The 24,755-nt window shown below is 37.6% G+C and overlaps 1 protein-coding gene across 10 annotated transcripts in view; it reads left to right on the forward strand.

The window, feature by feature from the left end:
• Window positions 1-10,915, forward strand: part of SEMA6D (semaphorin 6D) — an 820,805-nt gene extending 809,890 nt beyond the window's left edge. For 3 of the 10 annotated variants that reach the window (XM_074294394.1, XM_074294392.1, XM_074294395.1), the window contains 8 exons: window positions 884-1,039; window positions 1,138-1,311; window positions 2,857-2,997; window positions 3,103-3,180; window positions 3,570-3,670; window positions 4,068-4,124; window positions 5,891-6,058; window positions 8,229-10,915. In XM_074294394.1, the coding sequence (XP_074150495.1) occupies window positions 884-1,039; window positions 1,138-1,311; window positions 2,857-2,997; window positions 3,103-3,180; window positions 3,570-3,670; window positions 4,068-4,124; window positions 5,891-6,058; window positions 8,229-9,508 (2,155 nt within the window). In that variant the 3' untranslated portion in view covers window positions 9,509-10,915. The remainder of the gene's footprint in view (window positions 1-883; window positions 1,040-1,137; window positions 1,312-2,856; window positions 2,998-3,102; window positions 3,181-3,569; window positions 3,671-4,067; window positions 4,125-5,890; window positions 6,059-8,228) is intronic. The other 7 variants (XM_074294396.1, XM_074294397.1, XM_074294400.1 and 4 more) reach the window with 7 other exon arrangements.
• Window positions 10,916-24,755: the final 13,840 nt, after the last annotated feature.

A 24,755-nucleotide genomic window follows, 5' to 3' on the forward strand; every position in this document is an offset into this window, starting at 1 on the left:
TAGTAAAGAATCACAGAATTATAGACTCAGCCTGGGGAGAGAAAAAAGGAAGCCTCCAACTCCAATTTCCCACAAACTGCTGAAATTCTTCAATTTCCTTAATAATTTGTCAGTAAAGTTAGTTTATGAATAACACTTTTGCAAGTTATCAAATATGGAGGGATAGTCATGTAAGTGGAAATAGCATTTCTTCTTGATGTCTCTTCAGCACTCCCTTGCCTCTCTCTGTTGTCCTTTCAGAATCATGGAATCATGCAATCTCCCATTTGGAATAGGGATGGCTTACAAAGCCATCTAGTCCAGGAATTATTATTTTTTTCATTTACAGACCCCTTTGCAACCTGTGAACCCCTTTTCTGAATGTTTCTTCAGTGCATAAAATAAGTTACTTAGGATTGCAAAGGAAACCAATTATATTGAAATATAGATGTAACTTTACCCCAGTCCAAAATTATGATCATAGACCTTCTAAAATCTGTTGACAGATTACTTTTGAATCTCTGAACCCAGGTAATTTTCCCTGATCTAATCCATTCCATACCTAAACCTTAAATATTCTCTGCAACATATTACACGTATTCAGATAGGATCCATTTGATAATCTCCAGTGACAGGAGAACTAGTCTCTTCTTGAGACACATTTAACTTTTGGACAGTCTTAATTGTTAGAAAATATCTCCTTATTTCAAGCCTCATTATGCCTCTCTGCCTCATGCACCCATTGCTACTGATTGTGCCCTCTGAGGAGAAGCAAAATAAATATATTTCCCCAAATAAAAATGACATCCTCATTTCTCTATTACACATTGTCTTACTAACTTCATTAGCATGCTAGAACTTTGATTTTAATGAAAGAAAAATTAATTAGTGTTGGTCCTTTCAGGCCTGGCTGTTGTGCAAAGCATGGTCTTGCAGAGGCTTACAAAACTTCAATTGATTTTCCTGATGAAACTTTGTCCTTCATCAAATCACATCCATTGATGGACTCTGCTGTCCCGTCCATCATTGAGGAGCCCTGGTTCACAAAGACTCGAGTCAGGTAGGCTTGCTCATGAAATGACCCTTGGATCTACTACGGCCTTTGTCTGTTGGCTCAGCACTCAACTTGACCACATCATTTTCCTTCTCCTTGGGTAGGTATAGGTTGACTTCCATTGCAGTTGATCATTCAGCTGGTCCACACCAAAACTACACAGTCATCTTCCTTGGCTCAGAAGCTGGAGTAGTACTTAAGATCCTGGCAAAGACTAGTCCTTTTTCCTTGAATGACAGTGTGTTACTGGAAGAAATTGATGCTTTCAACCATGCAAAGTAAGTATATTTTACAAGAACTCTCTTCCAGTACTACCCCAATATTTTCAGGGCTTTCCCTCTAAGTTCCTCCTGGGGATTCTGAAGCGGATAGATTCATAAGTTCAAATCTGGCCTTAGACATTTACTTTTTATTTGTGGGATTCTGGGTAAGTCACCTAACCCTGTTTGCCTCAGTTTCCTCATCTGTAAAATGAATTGGAAAAGGAAATAGCCAATCCCTTCAGGTTCTTTACCAAAACAACAACAACAACAACAACAAAACCCAAATGGGATCTCATAGAGTTGAGTGAATAAAGCAATCTATCTTCCTTGACCTCTAAAGTAGTCATGGTTTGGTATGGGAGTATTTTTCAACAAAAATGACCCCAGATTTGTCAGTAAGGTGAACTACTGAGCAGGCTAAAAATGCATCCACTCTTGCTTTCACCCAACACCACTCCTGTTATATTGCGGAGATATTTTAGGATGCCACATGCTAGCCTACAATTACAAGTGGAAAAAAAAAGAATTTTTACACATCTGTTTTAGTGTTTTCTTTAACTCCTCATGAAATATGATCCTTTGAATCACCAGAATAAAAGAGTTGGATAAAATTATTGTAAAGGATGCTTTTACTATAGCAGAGTGGGGATTCAAATCCAGATCCATTATTCTTTGTCTTGTCATATTGCTTCCCTTCCAAGATGGAGGTAATAAATGTATTGGAGTATAAATTCCCTTTCTTGTTTCCTGTAAAAGTCATGTTTCTCTATTGTACATTACCTAACACAAAAATTGACAATCTTTAAGAACTTTTTAGCCCACTTTAAATTTGATCAGGCTTATGACATCTATTATCATTACACACACACACACACACACACACACACACACACACACAGTCTTTGAAATTCTTGAGGGGAAAAAAACAGCAAAATTATCTGATCCTGAGACCAAGTTGACAATACAGATGAGATCCCCTTTTCTCTCTGGTGTATGGACAGAGGTACATTTCCCAATCTGTTCTGTGACATCCTTATTGGTTTTTCTTTTGAAGGTGACTCCACTTTTTCTAGTTGAACTGAAGTTAGATATTACAAAGATAGATATTACTGGGGCCCAGAAACATTTATTAAATTGTCCAAGATGGTAACATAGATCAAGTGGTAAAGCTTTGTTTCAAACCCAGAGTCTCTGAATCCTAAATCTGACACTTTTTCAATATTCTTGCAAACATAGGAAAATATTTGTCCCAAATGATTGTGTTCTCCCTTTTAAAAGTAGAAATTCTGGTTCCATATCTATTAGGGGTCATCAAAATTCTTCCCCTGACAGTTTTTAGGAACTGTTTATTCAGCCTTAAACTGAACTTGCTTGGGCTCAGTCTTTCTCCAAGAAGTAGAAGATTGAACATGTGAATTGTTACTTTTAAGAGAAGTTATCTGCCCACATTTCTGAAGACCCACCTGGTTTCAGCAGATCGCTAGAACTCAAGTGCTTGCCTTCTTCTCCAGTTCATGTGGGGTCTAACTTAAAACATCAAAATCTTTCCTACCCAAATAGGTGTAATGCAGAGAGTGAAGAGGACAGAAAGGTCATCTCTCTGCAGCTGGATCAAGATCACCATGCCTTGTATGTGGCCTTCTCCAGCTGCATTATTAGAATTCCTCTCAGTCGCTGCGAGCGTTATGGGTCGTGTAAAAAGTAAGCTGATTTTCTTTTTTTCTCCTTAACCTGGAAGCTGCTCACATGGAGACTTTTGGGTAAGGAAAGAACCCAAGTTACCTGCTATTCTCATTTTTCATACAGATCTTGCATTGCTTCTCGGGACCCTTACTGTGGCTGGCTAAGCCAGGGAGCCTGTGGCCGAGTGAAACCTGGGATGCTGTAAGTGCCCATTGTCACATTAGGCAAAATTTCAGTTGTTCCATTGGATGGTGTGTCGTCTTAAGGCCCTTAATTCTAGCAAAGTTCTAAGAATTTGTTTTTTACTCTTATTGAGCATGGACATAAACACAAGGACAGGAAAAAGCACAGCCAGAAAAGGGATATATATGGGTGGAGGAGGAAAAACTGAATAACTGTTCCATTATCCTAAGCATCCTCATTAATATGTTATTCAGCATATACATTCATCGTAGTAAGGGGATATTTGTAGGTGATATTGTTTGCTGCTGCTGCTTTTTTTTTTTTTTTTGAACTTCCCCTATCCTTTATTTGCTAACCAGTTTTATGTTCTTGGTCCTGCTTTGCTTGTCACTTGTATTCCTATGAAGGTTGTTAACTGAGGACTTCTTTGCTTCCCATAACCACAGTGCTGGAGGATATGAGCAAGACACAGAATATGGCAACACAGCACAACTTGGGGACTGCCATGGTAAGACGAGATCACTTGGGCCTCTTGCACAGCTCTCGATGGCCACATTCGCATGTGGACATTACTTGATGATTGACTTTTTAAAAAGGACACTGTTCACCTTACCACCTAGCATTTAACTTAAAACTTCGCAAAAGCCAAGTTATTTGGTCTTGGGGATTCAATAAGGAAGTTTTCCTTTTTTTTTTTTTTTTTTCTTTTTTCTTTTCCCTCTTCACCTCTTAAAACTGCTTAGGAAATCTACAGAAAAGTGTTGGAATAGGTTTTTTTGTTTTTTGTTTTTGTTTTTTGAATTGGCAGTTTTTTAGTTTGACTTTTTTTAGTTACATAGAATTTATAAATTTTTGCTTTCTTTTGGTTACTTTGCACTGATTACTTGTTCCTTTAATTCTTTTAGAAATTTTGCCTACTTCAACTACACCAGATTACAAAATATTTGGCGGTCCAACATCTGGTTAGTTTTTTTTAATTTTTTGGATTAATGACTTTTTCTTTCCTTCAGTTCAGCATTTTCAGTCCCTCTTTCTCCCCCCTTTTGCGCAGTTTGGCAGCCCTTCATTTTTGTGCTTTGACTCATAATCCCACTAATGGTAGTGAGAGACTTTTTGTCTTTCTGGACACATCACCTCTGTGTAGCCGCATGTTAACAGTTTATCATTTTCCAAGACAAATCCTTTAAAAAAAGAAAATTTTTTTAAAGATGCCTTAATTAACATAGACTGCATCTCAGCTGCACGCAAGTCAATCTAGCTTTTTTCCCCCTTCTCCTGCATTGTGAATGCTTCACTTGGCCATCTATGCCCAATGGATGGCAGATTTCATTGTCTTCCCCCCACCTCTCTCTTCACCTTTAAGACTTATAAAACAAATACGCATTTGCTAAAATGTGTATTTACAAGTTTTAGAAATGTTACAGAGTGTTTTGTGATCACAGAAATCATCAGGCCTTTTAGCCTGATGAGGGCTTTAGTTAATGGATTACAGAAACAAGCCCTGATATGCTATGATATCAGTGGGCTGTTTCCACACTTGCATTTGTGTCTTGTCACAGTGGATTGACCTGGACCATTTGCATCCATCTGAAATGTAATCCTTGAGGTCTTTACGTAAAAGAATTTTGAGCTTTTATTTTGTTTTGTTTTCTAAACTTCCAGAAAATCCACTTAGCTGCTTTCTGTTCTAGGCATGCTAAAACATTCAATGGTTTTTGTTCCGACTGGCACTTCTAAAACTCCCTGGCATCTTCATTTCTCAGAGTAAAGGGTGGCAAACTTGATCCAGGAAGGCATGTTTTATAGGGAAGCAGTCATTGTTTTGCTTGTTGATTCCATTTCTTTTTGCATGAAACTCAACTCTCCTGAAGATATTTCTGCAAGGATTTGGGGGAAACTTTGAGAAAGTGCATCCAGCACTTCCAGTTTCAGGGTTCTACCACAGACCATGATCTCTCTGGAGGGAGGGGTGAATGATCTGTAAAATGAGAATTTTCATATCTAACAAGAGCATAATCAGAACTTACAGGTGGGGCCAGCTAGGTGGTGCAGTGGATAGAGCACCAGCCTGACGTCAGGAGGACCTGAGTTCAAATGTGACCTCAGACACTTAACACTTCCTGCCTGCATGACCTGAGCAAGTCATTTAACCCCAGTTGCCTCAGGGGAAAAAAAAAAGAACTTATGGATATTCTTCATTTCCTGGGTCAAAAATCTATTTTTCAAATGTACCTGATCAGCTATTTTCTAAGCAGATTATTAAGCTTATTGCTCAGAATATACATTAGGCTTTCCTAAATCCATGTATGTGGCACATAATATGCATTTAAAAACTTTCTATGAATATGCTTTTAAAAAAAACAGGAGGAAATTAAATAGCTTTCTAAAGGGAAGGAAATAGAAACTAAATAGGACTATGATTTTTTTTTCCCCTCTCCCGGGATAACATGAATGGCCATGGGGTATTCAATGGGAACTTCCTGTGTTTGTTTATTTTTTGAAACCTGTTTAATGTTGTTTCATAAATACTTTTTTATTTTTGTTCTTCCCTTGGAAGGGAAGGGATTCAGCTTAGTTTCCTCAGATGTGTTTGTGTGAAGAGCTGGAAGAAGCTTTTTTTCAATATCCCTTCTAATATGTTAAGAAATGCCACAGACTAGTGAGGGGGGAAGAACATTCCTCTTTCCCCTGTACACACACATTAATAAAAATCTGTTTGCCACCACAGACATGGAGGTATCCTCATCTTCTGTTACCACAATGGCAAGTATCCCAGAAATAACACCCAAAGTGATTGATTCCTGGAAACCTAAACTGACGAGCTCCCGGAAATTTGTAGTTCAAGATGAACCAAACACTTCTGATTTTACTGATCCTTTATCAGGTATCCCAAAGGGTAAGGCCTTACCAGGGAATACATTACAAACTGAGTGGAAACCTGACATTTGAAGGCTCCAAGTGCAGAAACAATTTCTGAGAGTGCCTTAATTCCTTTTACTTTTATGGCTTTTTAGAAGTGACACTGGGAAAGTTTTATGTATCGTTGCTTGCGTGGCTTTTCCTCTCAGGCCCTTGTGTCTCCTTAGGTTAAGTCTAAATGTGTCCTTTAACAGATCTTTCATCTGTGGACAATTCATAAAGAGAAGACTGATAAAAAAATAGCCATGAAAGTGATCCTGATATGATAGATGTCTCTCAGAAGGAACTAATAGTCTGAGAGAGATTGGGCAAGAAATTGGAGGGCCCTTTAAGCAACACCAGAAAACAGTGTTTGCTACTTGGTGCCCTCCAAATTAAGGACAGTTAAAGTGTCCAGCAGCCCAGACTTTTGCTCCAATTTTTTGTCATGCACACATACTCATACACATGCATGTCCACATGTTTTTATCTTTGCTGATGATATTCCTATTTATTAATGATTTATAGAAATAAAAATATTTGTGTGTATATACATACACACATATATGTAATACATACAATACCTATATATGCGCACATATTTTTTCTTGCTTATGATAACCATACTAGTTAATGCTTTATAGAACTATATATATACATATACATTTACTTATTTAAATATATAAAACATTTTATATATTAAATTATATAAAAATAAATTTAATATATAATATAATTAAGTATATAATATAAATTAAATAAATAATACAAAATATTAAAGTGAATGAATAAATATATAGGTATCTGTATATATATCTATATTTGTTTTTATAAAACATTAACTGGTATGGGTATAATAAACAACAAAAAATAGCAACCATTTTTCCACATCTGTCATTTTTATTAAAGAAATAATAAAAAAAATGTTTGCTGGATCTTTTTACTGAATAAATTGTACTGGAAAAAAAAATACACACTGTACTATTTATCTAACACGATATCAGGTTTCCAAACAGTTTTTATTTTTTGTCAGTGCATTGTCATTTATGATTTCTATTTGTTGATTTGGGATTTTATGTTTCTTTTTATTCTGTCATTCATAAGTTTCTTTTTCTTTTTTCTAGTTTCTTTTTTTTTCTTTTGTTTTAGTAATCTTTTCATCCTTCCTTCTCTCTGAGTCTTACACAATGCCACTGAAAACTATAATAACCCTGAACATTGACCCCTAAACTAATATTCAAAGGCCTTGGCAACTAACCAAAAGCAAACAAACCTCAAAATCTTACTCTTATTTTCACCCACTCTGGGATAGTTGTGTCTATTGCATGTAACAGAGCTAGGTTCCTCCTTAAACTAACATTGTTTTGACTGTGGGATGTCTGTGGTTACATTAAAAATTCCAACAATTACCAACTAATCCACTCTTCTCCTAGGTCTAAGTTAAATCTCTCTTCAAAATTTTTGTATTTTGTTGCCTCACTAGTATATTTCACTAGACTCTGTGGATTTTATAATGCAATTTAAGAGTATTCCTCAGGCAGGAAGGGAAAGAAGAAATAACTGTAGCAAACGCACTCGGGGAAACTAGTGACTCACAGCTACCCAGTGAATGCTTCTAGTATATGAACAAAATAGGTGCAATGGTATTAAAACAAAATTCTAACAAATTGTCAAGATTCTGTTAGCATGGTGTGTACATTTATGTTACTTCATACATTGTTTTTCATAATACCAGCTGCCCTTGCTATGGATTTGTGGGTTAGCAAGAAAGACAGAAGACAAATCCCTTTGCAATTGACGAATTGCCTCGCTAGACAATAAGACACCTTCTCACCCCAATTTTCTGGCAGAAATCGTAAAGTTACTAAGAGTATCTAAACTGCTTATGCTATAAATAGTGAGGTGTTGAAGACTGGTAAACAGACAAGCACTCAGTCGTTAAGGAAGCCTGGTAACTAAGGGCAGGCAGGGATGTGTAATTCTGATAGCAGCCCTTTCAGCTGCCAGCATCCTTTCACCTGGGAATTCCATAGCCAGGTTGCGAGAGCTGTCCCTCCAAACCAAGCTTGTTAGCCCTCGGGAACATGTACGATAATGACGCTTTTTCAAAGCTGTCTGCTGGAGAAGTGACTAAGCCCCTTCCCTTCTCTCCTACGTGTGTATTACAGGTGTCAGGTGGGAGGTACAATCTGGAGACTCCAACCAGATGGTACACATGAACGTTCTCATCACGTGCGTCTTCGCGGCTTTTGTTCTGGGGGCCTTCATCGCTGGCGTGGCGGTTTACTGTTACCGTGACTTGTTTGTTCGGAAGTCCAGGAAGATCCACAAGGACGCCGAGTCTGCCCAGTCCTGCACGGACTCCAGCGGCAGCTTTGCCAAACTGAACGGTCTGTTCGATAGCCCTGTCAAAGAGTATCAGCAGAACATTGATTCTCCCAAACTGTACACCAACCTCCTGACCAGCCGTAAAGAGCTCCCGCCCAACGGAGATACGAAGTCCATGATCATGGATCACCGCGGGCAGCCCCCGGAGCTAGCTGCCCTTCCCACCCCCGAGTCCACCCCCGTCCTTCAGCAGAAGACCCTGCAGTCCATGAAAAGCCAGGCTGAGAAGGCGCATGGTGCTTCAAGGAAAGACGCCCCTCAATTTTTCCCTTCCAGCCCCCCACCCCACTCTCCACTGAGTCACGGGCACATTCCCAGTGCCATTGTTCTTCCAAACGCTACCCACGACTACAACACATCTTTCTCAAATTCTAATGCTCATAAAGCTGAGAAAAAGCTTCAGAATATCGACCACCCTCTAACCAAATCCAGCAAAAGAGATCACCGGCGTTCTGTTGATTCCAGAAACACTTTCAATGATCTCTTGAAACACCTTAGTGACCCGAGCAGTAACCCCAAAGCCATCATGGGAGATATTCAGATGGCTCACCAGACCCTAATGCTGGATCCAATGGGAAACATGTCCGAGGTCCCACCTAAGGTCCCCAACCGGGAAGCATCATTGTATTCTCCTCCGTCTACTCTCCCGAGGAACAGCCCCACAAAGCGGGTGGATGTGCCCACCGCCCCCGGGGTCCCCATGACCTCTCTGGAAAGACAAAGGGGCTATCATAAAAACTCCTCCCAGAGGCACTCCATCTCCGCTATGCCTAAAAACTTAAACTCACCCAATGGTGTTTTGTTATCGAGACAGCCTAGTATTAGTCGTGGAGCTTACGTGCCTGCCGCAGGAGGCACAAAGATGGACTACATGCAGGGGACGCCGGTCAGCGTTCACCTGCAGCCTTCCCTTTCTAGACAGAGCAGTTATACCAGTAACGGCACCCTCCCGCGAACGGGAATAAAGAGGACCCCATCCTTAAAACCCGACGTGCCCCCCAAACCCTCGTTCGTCCCTCAGACCCCGTCAGTCAGACCGCTGAACAAATACACCTACTAAGACTGGTGCGTCCTGCTCCTGGGTGTTTTAGCCTGTGCCGGTTGTAAAGGTGACGTGGGAGGTGGGGACCTTAAGACAAGAGACTCACTTGTATTTAAAGAGAACCAAGTGGCCAAAGAAACTGCTTGACTTTGGCAACATCCGAACTTGCCACATGTAGCTACTGCAAGGCTTCCAAGTACTTGCTGAAAACAAACAAACAAAAAAACAAAGGAAGGTGCTGGTCATTCCATTTCTTTTGTTTGAAGTTAAGGAGGTGTAGCAACGGGGCTACTGGACGGTTATAAATAAATAGCAAATACAGTACTCAGAAGAATCTGTAAGCAAATACTTGAAAATGGGTTCATTTTAGACTGCCGTGTTGTGTGGTCTTCCCATTAAATGTGAACATTTAATATGTATGCATTCACCTTGCCTCTTGCACAAATGTCAAAAAAAGGATGGTAATGTCTCCAAGAAATGAACTTCTAGGTTACCGAGCAATTTGCTGAAAATTCAGTCTCTGGCCCAACTGTAGCATTTTTTTTTTTTTTCATGGTTGGCATTTTGTTTGTGCCGCCAACAAACTGTTGTGATTGCGTGTGTGTATGTGTGTGTATGTGTGCGTGTGTGTGTTGTGTATACACTAGAATCTACTTAGGTACCCATTGCATTTTTTTATGCTATGGAATTGTTTACATTGAGCATGACTGAACAACAGACCCCGATGTCTTTGTACAGCAGTCCACTGGGTTGAATTTTGGGATAGAAAATGGAGCCAGGTTTCAGGTGATTAGGTGGAATGATGTGGGACCCAGTGCCAGAATGTAAAAAAAAAAAAAAGAAATCCTAAGGAACTTTGTGCTGCTATTCATCCGACCTTCAATGATGATCTTGCCAGTTTTGAGGGAAAGAGGTATTAAAAATGAGTCCATAGTTTTTCCACCAGTATTTGGTAGCTTGAGCTACCTGTCCACTGTGAATCCAAACCCCAGTCATTCTCACTTTGGACGTACCAATGCAAGCTTATGCTTTGGTTCTGTCCAATATTTCCCTGTAGAAAAATTCTCCCTGTCCTCTCCCCCTGTACCTCCATTCATGCCCCCCATCTCTTCCCTTTTTGTTAAGTGTGTGAGAAAGTCAACAACAATTGGCCTACAGAAGCAGTCTGAAAAAAACTTAAACAGTAGTGCAATCATTTTGTTTATGTTTATGTTGTGTTATGTGAAGATTTTTCTCCAAAGTCATGCAGGTTATGACAATTTGCTGTAAATATTATGTGTGGGTTTACCTGAATCTGTGCATTTTGTGCCTTATTCATGAGAATGGTAAAAGTACTAGAATCTGTCCGGTGTTCTCACTATCGCACATCATTTTCTGAGTGCCAGTTGTATTTGTCAACCAGCACCTGAAAAGATTTTTTTTTTTTTTAAAAACAAACCATACTATGATCCAGAACAATTAATGGTTAAAACTTACACACAAACACACCAAAACCAGTCCAATCATATGGCTGCGGCCTATCCTTTGCCATGATGAACATTCCACTCCTGTTTTCCTCCAGATGAAACACTTAGAATGTGAAATTAAATGAGGTTTCCAGGGTAATGTGACACCTGCCGAGATCTTGTAAAAGATCATTTATGTGGTTTTACTGAAACCACTTGCAGTTGAGGATGTGCCTCACCGATGACTGTTTTAGTTAACATGTTGCTTATTGAAACTAATGTAGAAAGAACCAAGGCAGAGAGCACTCGTGGATTATTAGAACAAAGGAAAAAAAATTCAACTGGTATCTTGAGAATAAAGCTGATTACATTGCAGGGGATTGGGAAGGAGAATTTGCTGAAGGCCAAGGTTTTTGCTTCTTGGTTTTTGCTTTTTTTACACACAACATAGAAAATGCAATTATTCTTTTCCCTTAAAGGATACTGCTTTATAAAGAGTATTATTTCCTGAGAACTCTGGAAACCCCAAAGCTCTCGTCTTTGTTCTTAAAACACTTCAATAGTGCAACTAAATTATTGTAGATTAATAATGGATTAAACAATCACCAACAACAAACACTGCTCAGTTCACCCACAACAAATGTTTGTTTGAATTCACTTTACCAATATTAATCCTGACTTGTGTAAAACTGAAACAATACTTGTGCGTGAGCCCTGATAACTTTCTGTAACATTGTGCTGCCTTGTAGAGTGTAATGTGAGTTCTATCAGTATTTATGTTGAAATTTCTAACATTCAATCTAGTCTCAATTCTGTTAATTTAATTTTTTAAAATGCTTTATCCATTTGTGCAAAGGTAAACACAGATTGTATCTTTTTTAATGGTACGGCATAAAAAAAGTAACCCTAAATTGAAGTTACTCTATACTGTTTTATAGAGTACTTTAACATGTATAGATATCTTGTAAACTTGTATTGTGGATGTGTAAATACTATGTACTTTGGGTTTTTAACACCGCATGTAAAGTCAAAATAAAATATTCAACTCGATTACATCCTGCTTATTATTATTAAAGGGAATAGGGACTGGACCTGTGCTATTATTGAGAGTGAAGAAATTCCCTCTGTCAAAGTTTAGCCAGCACCTTCTCTGCAAGATTACCTTAGGGAGCTGCTCAGAATATTTAAGATTAAGTTACTTTCCCAGGGCCACACTTGTCAAAGGCCTAGCTTTTTTTGTCTCCAAGGCCAGCTCTCTGTCTATTACCCCATACTACTTCTCAGTGGTCATCAAACATAGTTGTAATGGATCTGGTTCAAAAAGTACTTTAAAACAAAAATATCTTGTCATTGTTTAACTCTGCATATATTAAACATTTAGCCAACGGTTTCCTTAACTAGGAGTATTTACTATCATGCTGAATGAATGTTACTGTAACCTATCATTGTCTCAGGGTCCTACAGATATCTTCTTACTGCCTAACTTTGTTCAAAGGTCTAAACTAAGCCAGATATATTACAAAAGCATTACAGTGAATCATGGGACGTCTATAATTATATAGACATTTAAAAAGACTCAGGCTTTGCTATTCTCATATACTTTCTAAATTAGAGTTGGCCAATTGGATTCCTGTGAATGTGTTATCTATGAGGAGGTACCTTCTAGGCAAACGAGAGGTTGTAGTAAAAATAAAGATTTGCAAGTTATTTGAGAGTGATTTTGTAATTAAGAATGTGTTTTGGATAGAGGATGGAGAACTATCTTTGACTCTACATGTGGAATAGTACTGGGATCTACTAACTACTAAGGTTTGTGTAGCTGATTTCCCCAAACTCAAAGAATTCAGAGATTTGCTCCATTTATTGTACTCTATCTCCAAGTCTAATTCTGTGCTCCAAAGATTTCTGGCCTTAACTTCAAGGCTCTGCCACCTGAGCCATAGGTTTTGATTTTTATATCTTAAAAGGAGGGGGTGGGAGTAGATGGTCTCTAAGGTCTCAACCAGCTTTAAGCTGATTGTCCTTGTCTCTTGGTGTGTGATTCCAAGGGCTACACGCAATCGTCTGTCAATTAACAAGTATTTAAGCTTCTACTCGGGCATTGCTTGGCACCAGGATTACAGTGACAAAACTAAAAACAGTCTCAGTCCTAAGGAGCTTATATTCTGTTGAAGACAGCAACAGCCACCCACATAGCTACCTACAAAGTTGATGGGAGGTGAGGTAGTGGGCAGAACATATTAGAAGCTGAGGAAGGTCAAGAAGGGTTTCACCTAGAAAGTGGCATTTGATTTGAATTATGAAGGAAACTAAGACTTCTAAGAGGCAGAGGTGGGGACAGGGTGTTTTTGAGAGTGGGAAATGGACAGAGCAAAGATAGAGAGCTAGCAAATGGAGTGTCATATGAGGTATACCAAATCTGGAAACTGATTAGGATCCAGATTGTGAAGAGCTTTAAATGCCAAACAAAATAGTAATATTTATTATTTTTTATTATTATTTTTGCTGAGGCAATTGGGGTTAAGTGACTTACCCATGGTCACACAGCCAGGAAAGTGTTAAGTATCTGAGGACACATTTGAACTCAGGTCCTCCTGACTTCAGGGCTGGTGCTCTACCCACTACACCAACTAGCTGCCCTGTTAACATTTATTCTTAAAGATAATAGGGAGGAAACTCAAGTTTATTAATGAGGGGAGTAATATAATCCGACTAGCTCTTTAGGGAAAATGCTGGAAGCTATGATATCTTGAAATAGGATAAAAAGTGAGGAGGGAAAATCATTTAGAAGAATATTAGAAGATAGAAATTGAAGAGGCAAATCATTTATTTTGTTGCAATAGTCTACATTGTGGGGATAAGAGTTTAAATTAGGAAGGCAACTGTGTGGGAATTGAGAAGGGAGTGGAAAAGAGATATCATAAAGTAGAAATGACAAGCTATTTGGGAAGAAAGAAAGAAAGAATAAGTACTAAATGCTCAACATGTGCCAAACAATGATAAGAACTGAGAATACAAATATAAAAACTAAGCAGTCCCTGCCCTTAAAAAGGGAACAGTGCATAGGAAAGCCATAGCTAGAGAAAGGCATTTTGGTCTGGAAAAACAAGAAATGGTGCCATTGGGAAGCTATAAGGGATTAAACAATTGACATGCTTTTCAGAAGGAATAATAATATTAATTTAAAGTTCCCCGAATAAGAGGTGGAGGGATGTGTCCATATTAGCAGAGGGAATGGCAAGAAAATGGCCAGGGTGGGCAGCTGAAAGCATAGTCCAGAGGTCTTAGGCTGGTCAGCTCTGGCTGACTATGCAAGTTTGTGCTCATTGATTCATCAATCCAGACAGGTGGGCCCTGGAATAAGTAATTGTTCCAAAGAGTTCTCTAAGGAAAAGTCACTGGGAGAGAAGATGGCAACGAGATGACTGGAAACAGTAAGAATAAAGACTTGAGGACATCACAGAAGCTGTAAAGTTCTATTACTAGAACAATAGTAGTGCCTATGGATGTAATAGGGAAGTTGGGGGCAAGGTGTGAGTGTAGGGGAAACAAGGAGTTCTGTTTTAGACATGTTAAGTTTAAGAGGCTCTGGGATATCCAGTTTGAAGGATACACACTATGGGGAGAAAGCAGGTGCTTAACCACTTTGTTCTGTCTTCAATGCTAATAAACTATGGTTAGACTTGAACCATATTTTGTGAGATTCACAGCACAAGAACAGTCTAGCAGCAAAAGGCTCTCAGAAAGTTGAGGCAGATTGTGGTAGTTTGGTCTTCCTCTTCCTATTTCCCCGAGTCTTCTTGTGGGTGGTCCAGTTGCTGGACTATGGACGAAAGCAATCTGGACCTAGGGTGGGATGCCTCTGCTCTGCCAGGTGGCTACAGATGGCCAGCCTACCCTTACAGCTTGAGCTTCACCTGGAGCCAAGGCGGAGTACATATACTGAAAATGTGGCCTGAGAGTTAATGTAAGTGATGTAGCCAAGCCTAAGCCCAGCCCGAAAATGAGAAAGATTGCCCAAGTGGGGTGCTTTCATGGGAAATACTCTGGCTTTGGCTGAGCCCACTATTCATTCCCTAGTCACTGTGGAAGGTACTGGAGAAATCTGCCATTTCCTTCTCCAGGTGAGAAAATTCTGACCCCCATTTGGGGTTGTCTTGGCAGAGATATAAAGTATTTGCCATTTCCTTTATCAGCTCATTGTACAGATGAGGAAACTGAGACAGACAGGGATAAGTGACTTGCCCAGAGTCACACAGCCAGGAAGAATCTGATGCCAGATTTAACTTGGATCTTTCTGACTCCAAGTCTGGTACTCTGTCCACAGTGCCACCAGCTGCCTAGTGTTTCCACCTGTTTTTTTTTTTTTTAATTTAGAATTTTTTTCCACAGTATATATGCATGAGTAATTTTTTTTATAATATTATCCCTTGTATTCATTTTTCCACTCCCTCCCCCCGATGACAGGCAATCCCATACATTTTACATGTGTTACAGTATAACTTAGATACAATATATGTGTGTAAATCCAATTTTCTTGTTGCATGTTAAGTACTGGATTCCGAAGGTATAAGTAACCTGGGTAGATAGACAGTAGTGCTAACAATTTACCTTCACTTCCCAGTATTCCTTCTCTGGGTGTAGTTGTTTCTGTCCATCATTGATCAACTGGAAGTGAGTTGGATCTTCTTTATGTTGAAGATATCCACTTCCATCAGAATACATCTTCATACAGCATTGAAGTGTACAGAGATCTTCTGGTTCTATTAATTTCACTCAGCATCAGTTGGTGTAAGTCTCTTCAATCCTCTCTGTATTCCTCCTGCTGGTCATTTCTTACAGAGCAAAATTCCATAACCTTCATATACCACAATTTACCCAACCATTCTCCAACTGATGGACATCCATTCATCTTCCAGTTTCTAGCTACAACAAAAAGAGCTGCCACAAACTCCACCTGTTTTTAAGGGAAGGAGAGAAGAGAAACTGGCTTTTCTTGTCTTCCTTCCTTTCTCAGGACTAGGAAAGAGACAAGTTGTAGAGTATGTGGAGGGGAGCAAAGTGTGAGAATATTGGAAAGATAAAACAGTTTCCAGGGGGGAGCTAGGTGGCACAGTGGATAGAGCACCAGCCCTGAAGTCAGGAGGACCTGAGTTCAAATATGATCTCAGACACTTAACATTTCCTAACTGTACACTTGGGCAAGTCACTTGACCCCAGTTGCCTCAGGGAAAAAAAAAAAGATGGCACCGACTTATGAAGTGACAAGGGACTCTTCTGGTATTCAGCTCAATTCAGTTCAACAAACCATTGATTAAAATCTTAAGGGCAACAAGACCTCAGAGTAGGTAGAGTGCCAGGCCTGAAGTCAAGAAGATGACTCTTCATGAGTTCAAATCTGACCTCAGATACTTCCTAGCTATATGTCTCTGGACAAGTCACTTAATCCTGTTAAACCTCAGTTTCCTCATCTGAAAAATAAGCTCATGAAGGAAATGGCAAACACTTCAGTATCTTTGCCAAGACAACCTCAAACAGGGTTGTAAAGGCTTGGATATGACTGAAATGACTGAATAATAACTATGTACAAGTCACTGTGCTGAGTGCTGGGAATATAAAGCTGAGAAACAAGCAATTGACCCTGCTGTCAAGGAGCTTTCATGCTCCTGGAGAAAACAACCAGTACAAAGGTAAGCAAATAAAAATTATTTCAAGGAGAGAGGGAAAATGTGAAAGTCCTAGTGTAGAAAATGACAACTAAGTTATATTTTGAAGAAAACTAGGGATTTAATGATTCAAGGTGACATTCCAGACATAGGGGACCACCTGTGTAAAGAATCATAGGCAGGAGGGAAGTTTTATGGATGGGAAATAGCTAGCAGACTAGATTTATTAGAGCAGAATATAAAAAGGACAAATAATATGAAATAACTATAATGGGAGCCATACTTCAGAGGACTTGATTTAAAATTGTACTTTGTTCTGGCACTTCTGACCCCTCTTCTCCTCAGTTTTAGTTAATATAGTGAGTTTATAACTATCTAGTATAAAGGGGTAATAGCAGGAAGTAAGATTGCAAAAGGGAACCTGTAAGTCATGGATAAACTGTTCCAAAGATCAAAAGGGCATAATTTACAAATTATGTCATATATTAACCAAAATTCACATTCTGGTAATATGTTCTCTATCAGGGAAAGCCATCTGGGTATTGCTATCAGGGTCTTTTGGTCCTCTGATATGTAAATCCCAGACAAATTCCAGACGGTAAAGCAAATCACCAAATTATACTGATAATTTTGAGGTGATGTGAACTTGTTAATTTACTCACAATTCTGAAAAGATTTGAATGCATGTCATGGCAACACTTCTCTGATGTCATGGTCCCCTTTGAGAATGAAGGACAACCACCACATGTTGTTGAAGTAATCCCAAGGTGGTACAGATACAAGCCAGTTTCCTCCCAAAAACTGTATGAAAGTGAGATCTCAGATTTCTGCCTTTCCCTAGCCTTCTTCCTTCTGCTTCCAGGCCATATTGGCTAGTGTTCCCAACTTTAAGCTGTGGGTACATGAGTGATTATCACTGCTTCTCTCCTTCCTCCCATCCGTTCCTCTTCCCCACCACTGTTTGCCTTCTTTCACCATCCAAACCCCTTACCCCAAGCTGTCTGCCTCTGTTCCCCTTTACCCACTGGTCAGTACTTTCTGTGCCGTCTGCCCCCTCTGGGATTATTAAAGTGTGATTTCAGCTCTGTCTTCCACTCCTGTCAAGGTTTTTCCCAGCAAATACCCCAAGAATAAGGCATGCCTGCTCTTATTTTATAATTTCATAAATTAATTATCAATTCAAAGCTTAAATGAAGAATTGGATTTTATCCCATAGCTAGTAGAGAGTCCGGTAAGTTTGTTTTAGTAGTTTTATGAAATCATTCTCCTTGCCAAACAGGTGACAATAGAAAACAAATATTTGTGGGGAATATTAATATTAAGGTGGCAGAGGTAGAATTTGAGTTGTCATAGTTATAATTATAGACTTATTCAACAATTTCTATTTTTTTATTCTACAAAACTCTTGCAACTATAACAACAATAAATATCTTGAGCCTCCAGGCTAATTTAATATAGGACTCAATATTATTTTATACTTATTCTCTAAGGACTTACAGTAACTATAATAGTAACTTTTTCTTCCCAAAGCTTCAAAGTAAAGCATACATTATGTAATTATAATTATTTATTCTACCTACAACTACTAAAACTTTAAATATAAACTTATGAAACTTTAATTATAAAACAATTATGAATACTTTATATAGAATATTCTATAAGAATTAAGAACATTATATTAAGACCTCAGTATTATTTACAAGGCTACATAGTAAATTTCTTCATTTTACAAGTCTTGCTAAATATAAGTAACATTTTGATGAAGTGAGTTACAATTTGGAAGATGTTTAACATAACATAATAATCACATTTAATTTGATTTCAATGCAGAACATTTCTAAAGTAGGATCAAGGTAAAACAAATGTAGTCTTCAATATGGTTTTCTGCAGTGAATTCTTTTTTTAAAATTTAAAACAAGAATAAAATGAAAATGTTTGCTCACACAAATATATGGAAGAAAATGGTAAGCAAATTTTGCAACCTGAATTACAGAGATATAATTAAAAGAAAAACTTAGTGACCTAATAAAAGAGAATGAAGTTAGGTAACAATGTATTTACTTTTTTTAAAAAAATATTTTATCTAAAAAAAAAACTGAATAAAAAAGAAAAACATAAAGGAATACAAAAGAAAATAAAAGAATATTTTTATGTGTCCAGCATGAGAGAGGGAGAATTCAAAATATATAGGGACAAATTGCTAGTTCAAGAAAGTATACACACACACATACACACATATATATAAATGTCCATCTTTACTTCCTTGTAAAGTATTCTTTTGTTCTCTGCTGTGTACCTTTTTTGCTTTATTCCTTTTTTCCCCCTTTCATTCCTCCCCACTTACTCCCAGCAGATTATAATTAATAAAAGGATATATTTATGTATACATATGTCGATATAATCATACACATACATATACATACACCCACGTCCACTCCCACACATACACGTACACTTATCTATCTTATGCCTGCTGACTTTGCCTTAATTCTGTTTCTTAATTTGCCTTGCTATTTCTTAAGCTCCCTCCACCCATGGATCCCTTCCTTGTCTTCTTCCCTCACTCTTTACTTTGCTGTCCACTCATCCCTCCCTCCTTATTTCTTTATAGATTCTGGAGGGTGCTATACCCTTCACAGTATTTATGTAGTGTTGCCTATTTAACCCATTCTCGATGTGAGGTTTTCAGAACTATGAGCCTTCCTCCCTTTCTGATGCTTCTGTGTCTATTCTTCCCCTGCACCTTATTTGTATAAAATAATTACTATTTTTACTTTAACTTTGCCCCAATTTTTCTTTTGAGCTACCCTCTTATTGATAGCAAACTTTGCCAATGTTAATAAAACAAAACAATTTGTCTATATTGAGTTCCTTGAAATTGATCTTTGATATTGGCTCTTAATATTTTAATTTTCTACTAAGTTCAAGTTTGGTTGATAGAAAGTGCTAAAAATCTGCAAGTTTGTTGAATATCCATTTTTTCCTCCTTCAATATTATAGATAATTTTGCTGGCCTTGTTGTTTTGCTTGTCAATATATATGATTCCAAGACTTGTGGTCTTTTCTTGTGGCTGCTGATAAATCCTGTACAATTTTAATTATAGCTCCAGCATATTGAATTGTTTTTGTTGGTTCTTGCAAATGTTTCTCTTTGGCCTGGGATTTTCAATATTTATCAGTAATATTCCTATGTGTTTTTCCACAAAGGATCTTGTTGAGGTGGTGATCAGTGGATTTTTTTTTTTCTATCTCTACTTTCTCCTCATGTTCTATCATTCCAGGACAATTTTTTTGGATTATTTCTTGTATTATTTTATCAAGGTTCTTTTTTTGGTCACAACTTTCAGGCAGTCCAATTATTCTTATATATTTTCTCTTTTTGAACTGTTCTTCAGATCTGTCATTTTTCTCATAAGATGTTTTACATTCTGTTCTAGTTTTCATTATTTATAATCTGTTTTTATTATTTCTTGGTCTCTCATAACTTAACTGGCTTCCCCTTACCCAATTCTAATTTTCAAAGAATTATTTTCATCTTTGAGACACTATACCTTTTTTTCTAGTTTATTAACTTTTTTTTCATAATCTTGTTTTTCTTGGATTTTTAAAAAAGTCTCCCTCAATGTCTCATATTTGATTTTTAAAATCTTTTTTGAGTTCTTCTATAAATTCTCCCTGGGCAGGGATCCATTCACATTACTCTTTGAGGTAGAAGAAGCTTTTTTAATTCCTCTGGGGATTAACCCATCTTCCCTGTTCCCATGGTAAGTTTCTCTGTGGTTGATTCTTTTTTTTTTTTTTTTTTTTTTTTTTTTGATGTAAGCACTTCTAATCATTGGATGGGAGGATGGCACCTCTAGCTTCACTTGAACTCTTCCCTTTGACCTGGAATCCGAAACCAAGAGCTCCCTCCAACAGCAAGTACCCTCAGCCAGAAGTGTTCCTTGTATTCATTCACCAGGTGCTAGTTGCTTCTCACCCAGGGCTGTGAGCCTGCAGCACAACTGGGTCTGATACTCCTCATCAGACACTGTTCCCTTAGTCTTCCTGGATTCAGACCCCAACTCCACAGTCCAGGAGATAAAAATTTCTGTGGTTCTTGCCAGTCTCCAGCCAAAAACAGTTCACCCTAGGACTCTCCATTTGATATTTCCGTGGAGCTAGCCCCGAGATGTTTGTATTTCAGACAGGTTAATCCCCAGCCCTGGGTCTTTCTTCAGATCTTCTTGGGCTGTACTTTGAGGACTCCCATTCTACTCCAAGTTTTCTTGATTTTTCACTAGTCTATGTTTTGTCCTGAAGCACAAATTTGTTATATTTGTGAGGGAAATCTGGAGAGCTTGAAATTTGCCAACCTACTATTCCATCTTCCTAGAATGCTCCCCATGTATTTACTTTTCAACTGGTTAATAACAAGAACTATATAAAATAATATATTTAAAGTTCGATTGCATATATTGCTGTATTTTTAAACAAGTTTTCTAAATAAATTAGTTTTTGTAAGGAAAGAATATCTTCAGACATGACTTTCTTCTCTTCTACTGTTGTCTTACTGGCTATACTTGCATTGTAACTCTACTGAATAATTGAGCATTGTTGCCAATTTATTCATTCAAAAATTCATCAGATAAAAGACTGTAACATAATAGAGGATTAGTTGGGGAAAAGCCTTAATAGTTCAATAAAAAAGCAATATAAAGTTTCTGTCTACAAAATATTTGTAATAGTCCAGAATGATTTCAAGATGGTTTAGAATATGCACATGCTCCATAGAGCATTTATTTGCTTCTCAAGAACACAAATATTCATAAAATCTTGAACGTGTGACTACACACAGCTGATGAGGTATGATTATACTCTTCCAGAGGAGACTGAGGGAGCTACTCTGATGCACAGAAAACAAATGTGTTCATGCATCTTATCATCTGTTGGAAAGTGGTCTGCACTTGAACATCGAATCCTTTTGGTAGTTTGGAAATAATTTGATAACAGGTCAAGAACCTGCAAGAACACAGAACATTTAGTCAAAATCTGTCAATTTTATGTAATTACTGAACAAACACTAAAAGCTTTGTGCACATACATCCTCATGATGATTTTAAGTCATTTCAAAAACAGACTTATAATGCTTTAAACATGTACATGTTTACTGTCTCAGAAGTAAAATATATTTTTTTAAAGTTAGTCAATTATTTACTGCTTAAGGCACTATTAAATAATTCTTGTTATGAAACCCTTGGACCATCATTACTAAATAGAAACTATTACTCTTATTGCATGATATTTGAGTCAGTATAGTTTTCCTAAATAGGATTCAGAACACTTGGAGTAAGAGATCTCAATAAACTATTTGAGGGCTGCAAGTTACCATTAAGAAGCTGAGTACCAGAACTTGTAAGATATCTTTAAAAAAAGGAAATGGATTGGTTGCCAAGATTAATGCACCATAACTATGATTGCCATAGACCTCTTCCATAGACCATTATTTCCTATGAATGCATACTCTCATAATGAACAACAAAAGTCAAAACTTTGGGCATATGTTCAGGAAAATGTGAAGAAGGTTATCTAATAACTGATTATCAGCATGCTTATTCCTATTCTTTGTCCACATTAAAGGGAAGAAGTTGGAACCCTGTAGTGACTAGAGGGACATCAATAACACAATGATCTAAAACTACCATCCTTTGATCTTATTTTTGATTCCTTAGTTCAGACTAGAAGAAGCCAATACATTCCAATACATTATAAGTTGAATTTATGTGGTATTTATAATTTGATGAGAATTAAAGCTGTTGTGAGCATGAAGTGAGATAACATTTGTAAAGTGTTTTATAATCCTTAGAGTGCCATATAAATGTTGGCTTGCCATCATCATCATCATTATTATTATTGACTTGATGATTGCTGGGACTATTTCTAGCTCTAATTAGATCAATACCAAGTCCGGGGTCTGATCCAGGAACAACATGCACAGTACCTATGAAGTAGATGAGAGGTAAATCCAGACCACTACAGCCAAGATGTTGCAAGTTTCTTGGGGACCCTTCTTGCCATGCATTCCTGCATCTTCCCATGCAGCTTTGCAGATTAGTGATTTTGATGTTATCAAACATACAGGGACTATTGGACTCTAGAGAACTGATTCACACCAACCAAACTCATAAGGGGTTGCAAATGAATAAATTGGCATCTGGCTTTATCAATCAATAAAAAATGCAATTGCCAAGTAGATAAAAATGTTTTTGTCAGATGATCAGCATCTTTTTCCCAGCAGGAAGGAAAATAGACTTCAGAAATTCAATTAATATCAGGTTGCTTTTTGAGTAAGTTCAAGTAATGGAATTTGGATGGAGAAACAAATCATCACAGCCAGAAGTATTCTTCAAACAGAATATTGGAGGTGTCCTCAACTCCTGGATAACTTTGGGAAAAGTGTTAGTTTCATAATTTGGGGTTGCATTTAGTCTCTGTGCAAACTACCACTTCCCCATTTACATTTGTCATTAATATTATATAATTTTACATTTACCTTTAGTTTTTGTTTATTTCAAAATGGTCAAATATGAGGATCTATAGATGATATTACTTTTGTAAGTGTTCAATCTCATCAATTTTATGCTGATAATTATGTTTCTTTTTAGATTTTTCAACTTTGCCCCATAATTCTGGGATATTCCTTTTTGGGTGTCTTTAACCCCTCATGCAGCAATATATTACAAAGAACTAACTCCCAAACTTTTGAGAAATTATGAATTTATGATTTACAGTTATCTTAGAGGCAATATGCACACTCTTTGGGGCCAGAAGTTTTTCTATAGCAGATTCATTTTCATTCAATTCTCCCCTTTGCTATAACAAAATAAAGCATCTGTCTTTGCTCCTGAATGTGAAGGGAGGCTGGTGGTCTATGTTGTATTACTGCCTTCCTTTCATATTTTCCCCTTCCTTCTCAGATTATATCCTGGATGGAGAAGAGTTACTAACCACTGAGCTTGCTCCCAATACTGCTTGTTGCCACAAACTTTCCTATAGTGGGTTCAAATTTATTAAATATGTGCCTTAGACTGTGAAGACAAGGATTTGTTTTTATCATTTATATCATTCTACAGTGCTTAGAATGCATGAGGAATATACTATGTGCTCAGTAACATGTTGATGAACTTTAATTTTTATTCTATGTTGCATATGCATACATGATAGCAAAATCGCATTTATTTCCCATTGCTTATTTTTTGTCTAGATCCTCTCTTGTCCCATACAAATTTATACTTTGTAATTATGGCATATACCTAATTTGTGTTTTATGTAAAAAATAAGAAAACTCTAAATCATCTGGTGTCTTTCTTCTTATTTTATAGTAAGATTTTCCAGAAGAGGCTCACATTACTTTTAGATGATACACCAAAGGGATAGATGCAGAATGGCAGAATTATTGCTGTTTTTTCCACATTCATCTTGAGCTTTCTTCCATTTTAATTCATATGCCTTACCTGTGTATAGTGGTAGAAATGTCGCACATAATGGCATCATACCCAGGCTCAGAGAAAATGCAATTATTGGAGTGGCCAATAATAATCCAGTCCTTAGGGAATGCATGATATGCCCTTGACTAGTTCTATGGAAGCTTGGTGAGTGTGATAATGAGTAATGAAGATGCCTTTCCCCTACTTCAGACTATGCACAAATATCTTTGTTAACTTACTGGATGATAACAAGAAACCTTTATCTGACTGCTAACTGGAATTGTGTGTCCATCCAAAAGGAAACAAGCAGATGAAATCTTTTCCCTGGTGGCTTTTGAAGAGGAATAATTGCTGTAAGCGTCAGGGTTGGAGGTAAAAGCAGCAGCTTCAGTTGTGTTGGTTCTCTACCTGGCTGCCATGTATTTGTGAAGGCAGCTGGCCTTGGTTCATGGCTCCTAATCTTTCATGAATAAGCATTGGTAATAGCCAACTCTGAGGAAGAGATATTGCTGCAGTCACAAAGAATAAACCTGGTTGACCAGTTCAATACAGAGCCAGCCCCATCTGTCCCTTTCTGTCTATTCCCATTGATATTGTGTCTAACATATACATTCATTGACTCTTTTTGGATTATTTTAATATACTAAGATCTCATCACCACTTTCACCCATCTCCATCTTCTTTCTTC

Source organism: Sminthopsis crassicaudata, chromosome 2, assembly GCF_048593235.1.
Source record: "Sminthopsis crassicaudata isolate SCR6 chromosome 2, ASM4859323v1, whole genome shotgun sequence".
Classification (NCBI taxonomy): domain Eukaryota; kingdom Metazoa; phylum Chordata; class Mammalia; order Dasyuromorphia; family Dasyuridae; genus Sminthopsis; species Sminthopsis crassicaudata.